Below are 14,961 nucleotides of genomic sequence, written 5' to 3' on the forward strand. Positions count from 1 at the left end.
CGCTACACAGGGAGAAAGAAAAAAAAAAAGGCAAAAAAAAAAAAGCTATTTCCACTTAAAATTACAAAGCTTTTATTGTACAATGCTGCCAGGTGTTTAGAAAGGCTTCTCTAGACACTCAGCCATTAAACCAAGCTCTGACTAACAAAGAGCCGCTTAATTTTTTTTTTCAGATTTTAAAATATTCCTATTCCATGACTGACATCCTTTCAATAACTGAATTTAATAAAGATGTACCTTATCAGGCTGCGCAGATAACATGAAGTGCTAGTACTAATGCTGTACAATATTCTTCAAACAGATTAGCAGGATGTGCGCTTCAGCAAATTTATTCTGGCTATCTCCACTGAATCAGCTGTCTGCTAATGCTTGTACAACTCATACACCAATAGTGTTATCATAAACACAGTTTAATAGAGGTGACTTAGTGAGGCTAAACATAATATTCCTAAACCAACTGAGAGCTAAGGTATTGTGCACCATCTTTGAAAAATAATTGCAATTAAGAGAGTTACTGCACATTTGGCATCCACCAAGACAGTCTGTGGATGTCAGAATAGATCTTTATAAATATAATAAGTTTATGATGGATACGTTTGTGGGGTGACATACTTCTTGCTACCGAGTGCAACAATACCGTATTCCTGTGGATTATTGTGTGTGATGATACGGCCGTCAAGTGATACTGATGGTTTTGATAATTTAGTAGCAGCATAGAAACGTGTTACGACTGTGTATTGTTAATCGCTTTTCCTAAATTCTCAATTTTTTGTCCCCAGTGTAAAGCATAATTACGTGGTGTAAGATTGATCTATTTATTTCCGTTCCTTACATATTCATGGGAACGTGTCTTTTCTTACATTCACGTTACCATATGCGTTTGAAAACATTTATATTTTTGGAAGATGTTCTTATTGCAGAGGCATGAGTTTCTCATTATGTGTTTTTGGAAACTGTAGCATCAATATATATACCTTTTTGATAAATTTTACTCTTTTTTTCATTAAAATGACCAGTGGGCAGCAGAAGAAAGAAATGGCAAGGATTAACGAAATTCAGATAGTTTATTTTCACCGGTGTACGATTTGTCTTTGGTATTCGTATCTCTGCTGCAGAACCGATACAAAGGAAGAATATGCAATTAGCAAGATGTACCGTTCCCCACTGAGTGGCTGTGTTTTGGGGTTTATTTTTCGTGCTCTTGAAAAAATCTAGCTTCCATTTGAGAAACGTGTTTTGCACCCTTTCTGCAGCCAAAAAGAGTTAATGAGCTGACCTTGCCATGAGATCAAATAGCCTTGGAAAATGACTCTATTACTGTCATTTAACCATTTGTAGCTGAACATCAGAGCCTTACAAATTAAACAGGCATTACTGTTTGAACCATTATTTTACCACAATTGTCTGAAAAGATTAATTCCTTTTGGGGTGAGGAGGGGGGCGCATTAATGGGTACGGACCAAGAGAGATTGTATGACCTTTTCAGAACGGGTGTGCTGAACCCGCGGTCCCCCTTGTCACAGTTTAAAAACCAGAGGAGCTAGTTTAGAGAAGAAGTTGTTAGCATTCCATTTTTATTATGACATTTCACAGTCATCCGATTTAATGTCCCTTGACCAGATTGTCCACCGTGAGACGATGGGCTTGAAATGTTATTTAGAGCATTGATAAAAGGTGAGCAGTTCTAAGATGACAGCGAGTCATAAGGCTGGTGGTGTGACATTAATTTTCTCCATAACAGAGATGGAATAAGACGTCATGGTGACAAGCTGTCAATCAGCACTGGCCCCTCAGTGTATCTCGATGCCATAGGACGGGGTATTGCTTCTCCCATAATAGAGCTGAACCGAGATGCTCTCCCTGACAGCTGCTGCAGCCATACAGAAAATATATTATACAGCCTTTCATTAAAAAAATAAAGAGGACTCATCTCCAGAGCATTTCAATCTTTTCCCATCTATTGCGGGCTGAAAAGATTCGCAGCAAATCACAGATTCCTCTGCTATGGAAATTTCGGGCCTCAGAAACCATGTGGGTTTCGAGGCCTTTGACAATAATCGTAAATAAGAAGACAGAATATCATCTGGTAAATCATTATTTAAAGTTACGTATTTGAAGTAGCGTATTAAAGTCATTGGCTTCTCCCGGAGTCTCTGCCGTGGCGTCGTGTACGTTTCCAGCCGTCTCCGCCGCCACAGCGTGCCGTAGATGACTCCAAGCCAGCTGACGTGCTGGAGCTAAAAGTTCAAAAATAATCGTTCTGCCGCACGTTCACAAAGGTGGCAAAGTGAAACAAATACACCACCGGGGTGCCTTTTTGATGAAATTCGGAGAAAGGGGCATTGCAGGGCGGGGGGCAGTCGCTTGGCTTTCTCTGCCGCTGGTTTCTGCTTTGTTTTCTGTCTGGCGCGTGGTGTTTGTGTCGGTCGTCGGGAAACTTGGGTAAAACGTGGGAACATTTTTGTAAATCCTTCCCCTTTCATGGTGGTATTAGAGCAGAATTATCTCCACTGTGGTACCAGTTCCGATAAGAAGCTTCCAAACCTCGATCGTTACCGTAATGAATGAGGGATGGTGCCAACAAGGTTTTGAATTATAGCAGCGCTCTCCGTGACACCGTCTCTGCCGCCCTCAGCCTGTAAGCGCAGGGGGCTGAGCGTGTGCTGATTCAAGCTGACCATCGGTGGTTTTAATTAACGTATTAAAAATGATAAAAATGTGTTAACCGTTGCCCTGTGATAACACGCGTCCATGTACACGTGTGTATGTCGCGCGCGGGGTACCAGGCGTGACTGCATTCGTTCCTGGGCTCAGCGTACCAAGGTCAAACCGTCGCTGCAAACAGTACGGGGTCGGTTGGGGCTTGTGGAATTAATATCAGGGTGTGATTTAACTGTTAGAATTGTCTTATTAATAAAAAGACAGGGGCGCGTATTATGCGTCTAGCATTTTAATGGATAGGTGATCTATGCATAAACGTACCGTAGTTTTTTGCAAGCTGACATTTAATATTTCATTTAAGCAGCACCTGTGGTTTTCAGATCAGTGATGTTATTTATTCTGGTTTTCCATAACAGTCGATTTTGCCTCCATAATAAATTAAAGAATTGTTGACTTGGTGTTTTACCTGATGTTTGCGTTTTCTAGAAATCTGGGCATTATCATAAGCAGTGGGAAAGGTTTCACCTGCACTACATTAAAATTTTAGAAAAGGCCAAAGGCATTAAATGCATTAGTCCAGATTTTAAAATCCTTCAAAACAAAGGTACGTGCTAGTATTTATGAACAAGACTTGCAAAAGCAGCCAAAAATTAGGACGCATATATGTATGATTCAAAATGGATTTGAAAATCTAATTTTAGTCTCCTCGTTTGGAGTTTCTCCCCCAGGTTATCAAAAAAGTGAATGATAATGCCAGATTTGCTATTAATTGAATGCAGATTCATAGTTGCATTCGGTGTTCTATCATTTGAAATTCTGCAACTTTAAATTCAATTCAAAGTTAGAAAATTTTAGCATGTCATACCTAAATGGTACAATATTCCCAGTTTGTTACTTTTTTAGTTATTTGAAAAGAGAGCAGCAACAGAACACACCTTCCAAGCAGCTTTGTAAAACTGTTGGATGAATAAATGCAACTGTTAGTCTATTCTTTATTTTTTTCTTCCTGTTTTTAATATGTGTAGATATTGCAGAAATTTATGTTAAAAAAAAAATAGTAAGAGCTTTCTGCTGTGGAACTGGAACCGTCTTTTTATTCATTTTTTGATCTTTTTTGCATGTGATTATTATAAAAATTATTAAATTGTTATAATCCTCTTTTGATGTTTTTTGCTGATGTTATTTGCAAGCTATATGCAAGTTTATATATACATATATGCTCTATGCAAGCTTGCATGTAACGGTCAACTACAACAAAGCCAATATTGGCCCTGTCTCAGTGTTCAAAATATTATGGGAGCATCAAAGGGAAAATGTGAACACAGATCTCGGAAAAGTATTCAGGGAGAGGAAGTGTTTTATTGTTTGTATTCATTTTGTTAATACACTGCTATCGTTTAAAATGTTGATGGACAGTTGTTCATCTACTATTAAAGGATTAATTCAGTAGAATTAGTGTTATATTTAATTATTCATATTCTGATTTTTCCTTTGCACTTTTCATGGGTAAGTTAAAGTTGCAAAATACTGGAAGAAACACTGACAACTATACATTCTGCAGAAAAGAATGTTTAAAAGTATGAGTAGGTTAGACAGAATTACACTTATGTCTGGGCGAGGGAGGAGACTATGAATATTGCTTTTGGTTTGTCTTTTTTTCAATCCAGAATTATCTTTCTTTTTATTATTTTTTAGAGTCCAATGGCGATGTTTCATAACATGAAGGATGTGGGATTTCTTCAGGTGAAGGTCATCAGGGCAGAAGCATTGATGGCAGCTGATGTCACAGGCAAGGATTCATTTAGTCTCTGTGGCAGTAAATACCGTAGTAAGACTGGGCCTTTTTAGAAGTGGAAGAAAAAATATGTTTAAAACAGAAGTTTATGTAAAGGTTATTGTCTGTTTGTGTGGTCTCACCTTTTGCTCGTTAAGGAAAAAATCTGCAGACAAACAAAGAAACGAAACTTTTGTAAGCGAGGCAGCAAGTCATTCCAATGCTAGCAGAACCCGACCTAGGTTATTTCTCAGAAGGGTGAAATACACGATCTTCCCCATCAGAGGTCCTGGAAAAAAATACATAGAAAAGACTTCTTTTTCTAGTAGATAAAAAAATACAAAATTATCCAAATTAAAGCTGAACTCCAGAGTACAAGGCAAATAAAAGGTGCTAGACTTAGATACTACTTTAAACTTCTTGCCGAAAGAAGTGCTGTTTAGCAAAGCTGCTGTTGTTTTCAGACATTTCAAATAAATGCAGTTTCCTGTAACTACTGCTTACCGGTTTAAGAAGGGAAATAAGAAAAACTTCTTGTATTTTCTATTTTATGTGATATAAGCTGAATGGGTAATTTAACCTTTTGCTTGTCAAAATGAAGACAAAGTATTTCAGTCATACGGACTATATTTCTGCAGAAACGTCCAAGTTATCTCCTTTAAGCACAATCACCTTCACACTGCACAAGTTGAATGGAGCAAAACGAGCTGCTTCTGCGTCGGAAAATAGCCATCTCTGTTTTAAAAAAAAAAAAAAAAAAGAAGAAAAAATCAGGCTATACTGATCTAGCTAGTTTAACTGTAATTTGGACATAAATGTTCTGTTACAGGAACAGATGTAGATATATAGCGACATACTTTTTAATAGGTTTTTTGTAAATTAGCCTGAGTACTAGGGTTTTTTTATTTTTTTTCTCAGGCAAGGTAACAGAGCAGTTTATTGCTGAAACTGATCATCCAGTTTGCGGCACGCATAATAACAAATTCTATTTTCGGGGTGGTTGGAGAAATGCTTCTAAAGATTCCTCACTCTGCTTTGACCTTATAATCCAATGTGGTCTGAACAGAGAGAGAGAGATTAAGTTATTCAGGGGCAAATGGGATAATTCAGTCCCTGACCTCGTTCAATCTTCGACTTTTCCAGATCAACATGTCATTTGTGCTGGTTGAACAAATTTTTTGGAAATACATTTGATTCAATTAAAGATGTACAGAGCTACCAAAAATTTTCAGACATTGCATTTAGAATGACGGTCAGGAAGATCGGGAAGAGCGCTCAATACCTTTCCGTGTCCCGCATATTTTGTCCGTTAGCAAGAAAAAACATTTATATGGCAGATATGTTTTGTAAGATGGCTGCGCCTTCCGGACATTACAGAAATCAGTGTATATTTTGGACAAAAAAAAATAATGGTGTCTTGAAGAGAGGACAAAGGGGTTTTGTTAACTACTGTAGTATTTTATAGCTATTTTTAGTCACTTGCGGGTTTGTACAGATCATTCATTTTAGGTTAAACTTTAAACAGTAATATTTAGAAATAATTCAAAGTAGTTATTTGGTGAATGTCAATAGATCGTGTTTGCCAAAATGGTGTAAAACTTGACCCCTCCACTTTTGTTCAACTGAGCAACACTTATTAGTCAGTGCAGAGAGCGCTGTCATCAGTGCTATGACTTACACGACTAAGGATTGCTTGTGGGAGTAAAAGCTAAGGACTAGTTTGCTCTTCTTACTACATCGTTTTTTTCAGAGTTAATCTTTTGCCCTCCCGTGAGTCCGAAAAGTAGCTGAAACACCTGTATAGTACCTATGTGATTTGCTCTGCTTCCTGTCTGCTGAACATATCCCGTTTCACTTTCAGCAATCTTTCCTTGTGAAGTAATAAATCAAAATTTATTAGTTTGGGCTGAATGGATTTTAAAAATCCTTAATATTCCATCATTAAGCATAAGCATAGACGGAAAAAGATTTCTGTAATCTTTTAAGTAGTCATCAATCTTACTACAGTTGCAAGGATTTTTTTTTCCTTTCAAAATGTGAAATTTTTCTTTTGTTACCATACATTCATTGAGCAGCATTGTAATACTGTATTAACTCCGTGTGAATAAAGAGCAATTGAGACTCCCGGTGAATGAATGAGTAAAAAGCACAAATTACTTTTTAATGAAACCCTCAATTCTTCTCCTTTCCACAGAAAGCCCATAGCCTTGTTCAGCTGAATGCTGCTACAGTAGGTCACTTCAGTTAAGCCCCTAATAAACTGTTGATAGTCGAGGGCAGTTTTTTCTCCCGTCTCAATAGCCCAGTGTTGGACAGTGCACTTCAAATCGTTAAGGTTAGTACAGGGTTTTTTTAAAAAAAACATGAGAGATTACGGGTGGTGGTTTACAACCCCGGCACGTACGCATGCGTCGGACGAGATGGCAGGGTGGGCTGAAATTTCGGTGAAGTTGTGGGCAGGGGGGCCAGGCGGGCCCTGGCAGATGGAAAATGGGGCACTGCTCAAACCTGCCATGACTGGGTTTGAAAAACACCCCAGAAGGGAACTGAGACTCACTCAACCCGCTTGCAAGGAAGTCTTGGAAAGGGAGAGGCGCTGAAGGGTTGGGAAGTTCCCCACCGGTGCCTGGAAGCTCACCTTGGTCTCAGGGAGAGCTCAGAAACAGGGTATCTTCCAGGAGGAGAGCCTTCACGAGAACTGCTGGGTCTATGAGGATGTTTCCCCCGGAAAAACTGCATCTTTCCATGGTCAGAACACCGTTTTAGGGCTTCCACCAGTGCAAAATTATATTCTGATGGAAATTGTGGTCATAGCAAATACCCGTTCCTGGAAAACACCTACTTTTTAACATGCGTTTTTGAAACTGTAACAAATGGAAAGACATTGAGAGCAGCATTTGCTTTTTCCTTCTCCTCCTGAGAAGAAAGTTTCATTCAAATCTTCCATCGCGTTTTCAGCTGTTCAGTGCGAGGCTGTTGTCTCCCTAAATCCTCAGCTAAAAGGAGCTACATTTTCCCTGTTCCCCACATCTTTGCTCGCTCGAGGTTCCCCTGGAAGACAGTCAGTCCTCCTCAAGGCTTCAGCTGCCCCGAGCAACACGTGTGCCGCCAGTGGCCTCCTTTTACATGAAGAAATACTCTGATGGTGCGGGAAAACATGAAGTGTGATGGACTCATCGCGCCAGTTCGCCCTTGAAATTATGACATATTCTGTTCGCCAAAACACCTTAAGGGGTTCTGGAAAGCAACGGGCCCTTCTCCATGGCGTAGTGCCAGTCGAGGCAGTGGTCGGGTGAGCGTACTCCTTCTGCAACAAAGGCTGCAGGTGGGTGGTGGAGGAGGGCCGCTGCCTTCGCAGGCGGTTGCGGTCCTCCTCTTCCTTGTGCCACAACATAACACCGACCACCTCTGCCTCATTGTTGGTGAGAAGCAGGCGGGGTGGGAACAGATGTGCCACAGGTTGGATCAACTTCAGCCAAAGTCCCATTATTTCGAGGAATAATGGTTTATTATTTTACGGAATAATAGTTAGCAACCCAGATTCATTAGCAGAGCAATATCCAAGCGCCGTGTGACGGCCTGCCTGCAAAACAGTTTGTTTTGCTGTCTTTGGGCTTTAATTAAGACGTGTTCAATCCCAGCCCCCTGGCTCCCTCTCCCCCTGCCCCCACCCCGCTTGCTGTGTCACAGACCGGCGATCAGACGCTTTCAGATGGTCCGGCCCATGACTTTGACCTTCTGCGCGGTCCGGCGTTCCCTGGGGAACCGTTCAGCTCATGAGGTCTGATTTCACACTTCCAGGATGCCTCGGCTCTCGTAACAATGACAGGGAGACAAAGCCCTTTAGAGCCGGCCGCATGGGGACTTGTTTAAATTGGAAACTAGAGAGGAGTCAAGGAACAAGGTTACAGGCTACAGAATGGTGCTTTTAATAAAGAGCTCACAGCTCTGGTTCAGCTCAAAGAGGGCTACCTCTGTACAATTAATTGAGACATTTATCTGGAGCATCTTAGGCCTCCACTTTCTCACAGAATTATGTGATAAATATCAGCTAAGAGGCAAATGAGATGTGCATGAAATGAATTTTTAACACTTTGATTACTGTGTCTCCAGTCTTCATTAGAAGTAAATTTATTTGTATTTCTGACCTCGTTATTAATCAATTGTCTGCGGGTTTTTTTGGGTGCCGAGATTTCAGAACCCGCTATGTCAGACAGGTTTTACTAGAGAGCTCGGTGATATTTAGGTTTACAGTCAAAAGCTTTTCAGGCTCCTCCTCCTCTGAAGAACAGAAACTAAGCATAGAAAATGAGGCAGAATACTGTTTTTTTCTTTTTTAGTTGTATGTCTGGAATTTACCCTCTCTTCTAAGAAAATTCCATGTTAAAATTTTGATTAAAGCACTTGAAAGTAGGATGAAGATACCACAATGGCTAAATGTGCAGCCTATAAAGGAGTTTTCTAAAATCTGCTCTACTAAAATGTCCTAATACCGCATGTGCAAAAATAGTCTTTGAAATTGTTCTTCAAATGCTGGGAAATGTCAGGGTGATGTACACAAACGTTAAATTCACAAAGGTATGGAAGCCCATGCATGTAAAATTGAAGGAATAAATTCAGAGGCCCTTTGGAAATATGGTTCCAAAAGTAATTTGCTCTGTCAATTAGTGCAACCAATTTCAATATACACTTGAATTATCTTCACAAAGTATGGAAATCTACCAGATGGGCAGTATTCTGTGGTAGATAAAAGCTCACCTGGTCCTTTCTGTATAGGTTGCCTGAAGACATCGGTCCAATATCTTGCACCGCGAAACTACTTTTTTAAAAAAAAGCAACAGTTCAAGGATACTAATGGCAAAATTAGGATTTTAAATACATTTTCTGTTAACCATAGCATTTAGAGTTAAATATACAGTGAAAGGAGGACTTGCTATGATTGACTTTTGTTTTTTTCCTCCTGTAAATGTTCTGTGGAAACGAGTTTGACGCGATTGTGGCCCTAAGGCATCTCGCGCGCTGGCAATGCCGCTCTGTTGCAGCGTGTTTGCCGCAGCGCCGTTAGAGAGGAATCACCGTTTCCATTTTAAAGATGGAAGACTAAGAGAGGTTAACTGACTCAGCTGAGGCCGACAGAGCGCGTCCTTGTCAAGGCTGGCATTTGGCTTGGGCGCGGTACTAAATCCATTCGACAAGGCAGCTTCTCCTGCTATTGAGCCGTTCCTCCTCCCGGCCAGAGGTCAGGCCGGCTGCTCTCTTGCAAGCAGCTGGCTGGCAGGGAGCTCGGAACAACATCAGTGACATTAGCGTCTGCGTGAGTGGCACTGCCCCCCGGAGTCATGAACCGGCTGTCTTGTCTTCCCAAAAAATAAAGGCCTTTTTTTGGCTGTGGGGACTTAGATGCCTAATGGACAGGCATGGCCAGCGGTAGGGGAGGACCATAATAGCCTATGAGATGTTCAGACAACGTTTCAGCTTTCATAACCACGTTAAACTTGGTTGCACTTTGCAAAGTTGTGGGTTTGTGAACTTGACTTTTAAAAGTAGAAATTGAATTGAAATCTCCTATTAAATTCTTTTTAACTATCCGGAATGTTTTTAGTAATCTTCGTGATTCTGGTTCAGTTTGTATAATGTAATTTTAACAATGCAAAAATTCATGTAATAGTTCAGAATAAAGTTAGTGGTCTGCTTAAAATCAGTTCACGGTCTAGCCAATGCTGGAGCTGACTTTCTATCAGTTTATGAAACTTTACAGACAGAGCAGTGGCGGTAAATGTTAAATGCTGATCTGTATGTAGCCTGCTGCATAGTTCCTTTTGTTGAGAAAACTGTTGAAGAAACAAAGGTAGGGAACGGTTTGTGTCTCTGGGCACATACTGAAGCAATGCGTGCTTTCCATAGCCACGGTAGAAGTATCTCCCCAGTGCTCATGGGGAGCTGTCCCCATGCTCTCTGGTGTCCCTTGTGAGTTGATCCTTGTGAAGTGCAGTGAGTTTTTCAGGGGACAGGTAGGTCTGCTCCTTGGCTTGCATCTGCTCTGAAATCAGTTGCATCGATGGTGGTTCTACAATGGCCGATGGTCCTTCTGATTTTTTATTTTCTGTCCTACAAGCTGGCTTTTCAGAGATTGAAAACAGAAAACTGTGATGTTTATGGCTGTACACAGGTGTTTTCTTTCCTGTCTAAAGCAGGGAGTCATCTTACTGCATAAAATATGGATGTTTCCAGATGTTTGTTTACTAAAGTCTCCTTTTTACGATATTAACCAAATAGTATGCAGAATGCCATGCAGTTTTCTGGAGACAAATGCATGTATTTCATAGAGTTTTATAGTAAAAGGACATCGCAGTTTAACTTGTACAAAACATGTCAAGCAAGAAATGTAAACTTGAGCTTTGATAGCTTCTCATCAAGAAAAACTCCTATATGTGTACAAGCAGAGCTAGAAAGTGAGTACAAAAATGCAATTACATTGAATTGAAGTCTCTGTTTTGGAAGAGTTACAGTGCTCCAAAATGATTTTTTTCTGGGAAAACTATCTATCAAGAATCAAAAATTTTTATTGAACAACTTCCCCCCCTGGGACCATTGAAGGACACATCTGTTTAACTTGCCCAGAAATATGAATTATACTGTATTGCAGTTTGACAGCTCTAATATTCAGGTAAAGTTCATATTTATACAGACAAAAGATACTTGCATCTGAATTGGTCACGTCATTTGATCTCTTATGAAAAAGCAGTCATTTCAGAGTTGAATTTGAGATGAAGCCCAATGTTTTGTTGTTTCAGCTACCCACCAGACTGGCCAGAGTCCAGCTCACCGCCAGCCTGGAAGGTGGGCTGCAGTGGCATGTGTCTGAGACCCGTCCACCAACCCTGGAACATCAGTTCACAAGGGTTCACAAGCCACCTCGCACCTCTGGTGCTTGCTGGTGAGCTCCAGCTCATCTACGTGGAAGTCCTGTGGTCTTTGAACAGATGGAAAGGGTCTTCCCCAAACTTCTCCAAGTGAAAACCAGAGCAAAAATGTTAAGCAATGTGGTGCTGTAGCTACTTGAAAAGAAAATTTGGAAGCTAAAATTGTGTGGAAGTTGAGCTTTTGTTGTTTGGATTTTCTAAATATTTTGAGAAGCAATTAAAAAATGTCAATATTTAGGTCTCTTTTCTATGATGAAAAAGTGTATTTCATATACTTGCGGGAGAAGAAAGTTGTTCCAGTGGGCCGACCTTCTGAGCTCCAGATAATGAATCTGAGCTCCAAACTGACTGTGTTTCTTTTGTGAAGGACATCCTGGGCTGGGGGAGGCTTTGCGTTTTGAAGCAAATAACAAGCAAGACCTCTCTCGCTCCTGGTCAGCCTCTCTTGCAGCTTATGCGCTGCTGTAGAGTTGGGCTGGCTTGACCTGGTGGGTACACAGTTCATCCAGGGGCGTGTGGTAGTTCTAAGACGTTTGGTGACAGGTAAAAGACTAACCTTTTAATTAAGGTGTGTATAGTGTGCAACACGAGGGACACAGTGCTGATTGAAGTAAAATGCTTCGCCTTTAGATTTAAGTAAAGCAATCTCAGTTTGTGCTCCGGTCTCACTGACTGTCTAAAGATTAAATGCAACACAACATAGCACAAACAAGGATATCTGTCAAACTAGGTGCCGTGTGTGGCATGATGAATAAAATGGGAAGCTTCAATTTCAATTAATTTTTTTCAGCCGGATCTTAGATTACAAAGTAGAATTTCTTCCAGGGGACATTCTCAGATAGTCCTGGTCTGTAATGGGTAAAGGAGAAAAAGGTGAGGGAGATCCATCAAAAGAGAAGCTGTTTTCCCTTCCAGATTATTATGCGTATTATGTAAATTAGGACTTTATTGCTGTCATTTCAGGAGCCCTTAGGACTGTACGAGCAGAGTCCAAAAAGCATGAGACGTTACAGCAACAGGATGGATTAATGAGATTTGTTTTACTTCTTGCTGAGGTTTACTGCGAGTCTGATTTCAGTCAGTGGGAAGGTGTACTTCACTGGTTGTCCCACCTACTTGTCTCATGAATTCCGTCAAACAGCACTGGGTGTCATAGTGATTAGTCCCACCGAGGTCATGGGATTACTCAAAACCGTAAGTGCTGGTTTCGGTGGTACGGGGAGTATGCTCTTAATGTGTGAGTGCCTTATGCGGTTGGTGGTCGTCTTACCTTTGCACAGCACTGAGCACACGCTTAGGGCTGTATTCAGAAGTTTGTGGGTGTCCTCCTGGTCAATAGAGTTAAGTACCTCTACAGTCACCGGAGTGGTAGCTGGAGGCCTACGAAAAGCACGGAGCAGGGAGCTAGTTGGAAGATCCTCAGCAGACACAAGGATTTGGGGAGAATTTCTTGACATATGACAGGTGATATACAAATATATGACAGTTGTGATTTGGTCTGTAGTGAAAGGCATACTTGTGGGGACAACATAATGTAGAATGATGTAATTGAGCTTGGGCAACACAAGTCTAATTGAAGGTTTTTAAGCGTACTTTTAGAACTGCTAGATGGACAGCATGTACTTTTCTGAACGCATGTGGTTCTTTTTTATAAAAATGAGCAAAACTATTGTCTACCTCTTGTTTGAAATTACGAGTTGCATTAACTAGACAGAACTTGTCTGAGGCTGCCTTTGTTAAAGGGTGTGTTGTGCTGAAGGTGTGGGTTTTGAATAATACAGTAATGTTGTAAGTTCCTGGGTTTCCCTGGTCCTCCTAGAGACCAAGCAGACCTAAGGACACCATCTTTTAATATTTTAGTGCTCTCTTAAGGCTTTCATTGGGAATGATCCCATTATTTTGAACGCTCTTGCGATGCAGCAGGTTGCCGTTGCTGTCAGTGAGAGTTAAGATTGCAGTTACTCTTTCTAATAATGAGAACTTGAAAGATGACAGATGGATATGAGTTTCACCAAGTACTTGTGCATTGCTCTAGCTTTGTCTTTCTGGATCATGTTCGCTTATTTGGGTTGGTATCCAAACAACGTTTGCACATACCATATGTTTAGCACGTCAGCGAGGAGCGTTGCCTTTCAGATACCCAGCTTGGTTATGAGTGTTTAACATATGGAAGAAGTGCCCATAGGCGATGGTGGAGGGCTTTGCATATGGGAACTTCATAGCCTCCTCATATGGTAAAAACCAGTATTCCTTAGTAGACACGTTCATAGCTGGGAAACTTCTACTTCTCAGCCGCGATGTTTGGGCCTTCCCTTGTACCATTTCACAATATTTACTTTTCTCAAATTTGGTCTCAAACTTTTTTCAAGTTGTGGGGGCAGGAGACGTGAAATGTTGAGTGTGAGAGGGGGATTTTTTCATTTCTGTAAACCGTTTGGTTTGATCAAGGACCTCTGCGATTGATGTTACATATTATTTAGCTTTCTTAAGTGGATTGGTATCCATGTAAATCTATAAGGAGAGTCATTAAAAAAGTGCATGTCAACAGATGCAGAAAATAAATGAACGTAGTAAATACCTTCTCTTTGTTTACAGAAGATGGCTTTTAGACACTGCAGCATATTTTCCTGTGTCTGTATATGATTAGTAAGCACAAATCGCATTGTACCATCATATGCAAATATGAAGATGATACTTTAGAAAAGGAGATAAAGTAATGTGACCTAGCTCACCTGCTGTCTCAGTTCTGCCTTGTTATTTTAATTATCCTCTGGGTGTTTCTCTTTCAAATACTGAAACCTAAAGAACTTAAATAAATATGAATTGTTTAAGTTTCTTACCACTTTTTAGGCTTGTGGGGCAGGGGAACATTGAGATATGTGATATATCCATCTCTGCTGACTAATGAGTTAATCCTTTTTCAAGTTTAATGGGAAAGATTCAGCGGTGTGTCGTTTTCTTGAGAACGTAAACATCAACTCTTAACTGTAATTCACAATGTGTTTAAAACAATTGTTCTTTATCATTAAAGTTAATAATATGCACATTAACCTCTGATGTAGTCTGAATCAATACTGCAGTTTGGGAGATGTGACCCCTGGACAGCTTTGTCTAAATATTGATTTCATTGTCGTTTGTATAAGGTACGAAACAAATTACATGCCTCCCTAATATCATTAATGTAGCCCCATTGAGCTACTCAATTTATGGCTTTTTGTAATGCATGACAAAGCATTACGGAGTTATTGAAGACATTGTGAAATACAATTGCTTAGTGAGCTAGATTTGATTGTGGAAGGCCAGTGCCAACACTCAATAACTTTCAAACACTTTGCTGTGCAAAGAAAACAAGAACGAGCCGCTCTGGAGTATGCAACTCAGTTGTTAAGTTCCATCGGGCAAAGTTCCCTTGGGTTCTGCGAGCAGCAATTTGTTCTACAGCTTTCTGCTTATTTATTTGCAGCCTTACGTGAACATAACGCATACACTTGTATTCTGTGCCAAAGGCAAAGGTTGTTCTCTTCAATTACTGGAGGAAATCAAAATAGGTAGGAGGGATAGCATCTCTCTGTCTTGGCCAGCGTTTATAGCGGTTGTCATTAC

The 14,961-nt window shown here is 40.5% G+C and overlaps 1 protein-coding gene across 1 annotated transcript in view; it reads left to right on the plus strand.

Moving 5' to 3' along the window:
- Positions 1 to 14,961, plus strand: part of MCTP1 (multiple C2 and transmembrane domain containing 1) — a gene marked incomplete at its 3' end in the record, with an annotated part of 296,541 nt that overhangs the window by 176,810 nt on the left and 104,770 nt on the right. Inside the window, exon 10 of the mRNA XM_082497852.1 lies at positions 4,357 to 4,450. Coding sequence (XP_082353978.1) covers positions 4,357 to 4,450 — 94 coding nt within the window. The remainder of the gene's footprint in view (positions 1 to 4,356; positions 4,451 to 14,961) is intronic.

The sequence above is a fragment of the Vanellus vanellus genome (genome assembly GCF_965231255.1).
Source record: "Vanellus vanellus genome assembly, chromosome: Z".
Lineage (NCBI taxonomy): Eukaryota > Metazoa > Chordata > Aves > Charadriiformes > Charadriidae > Vanellus > Vanellus vanellus.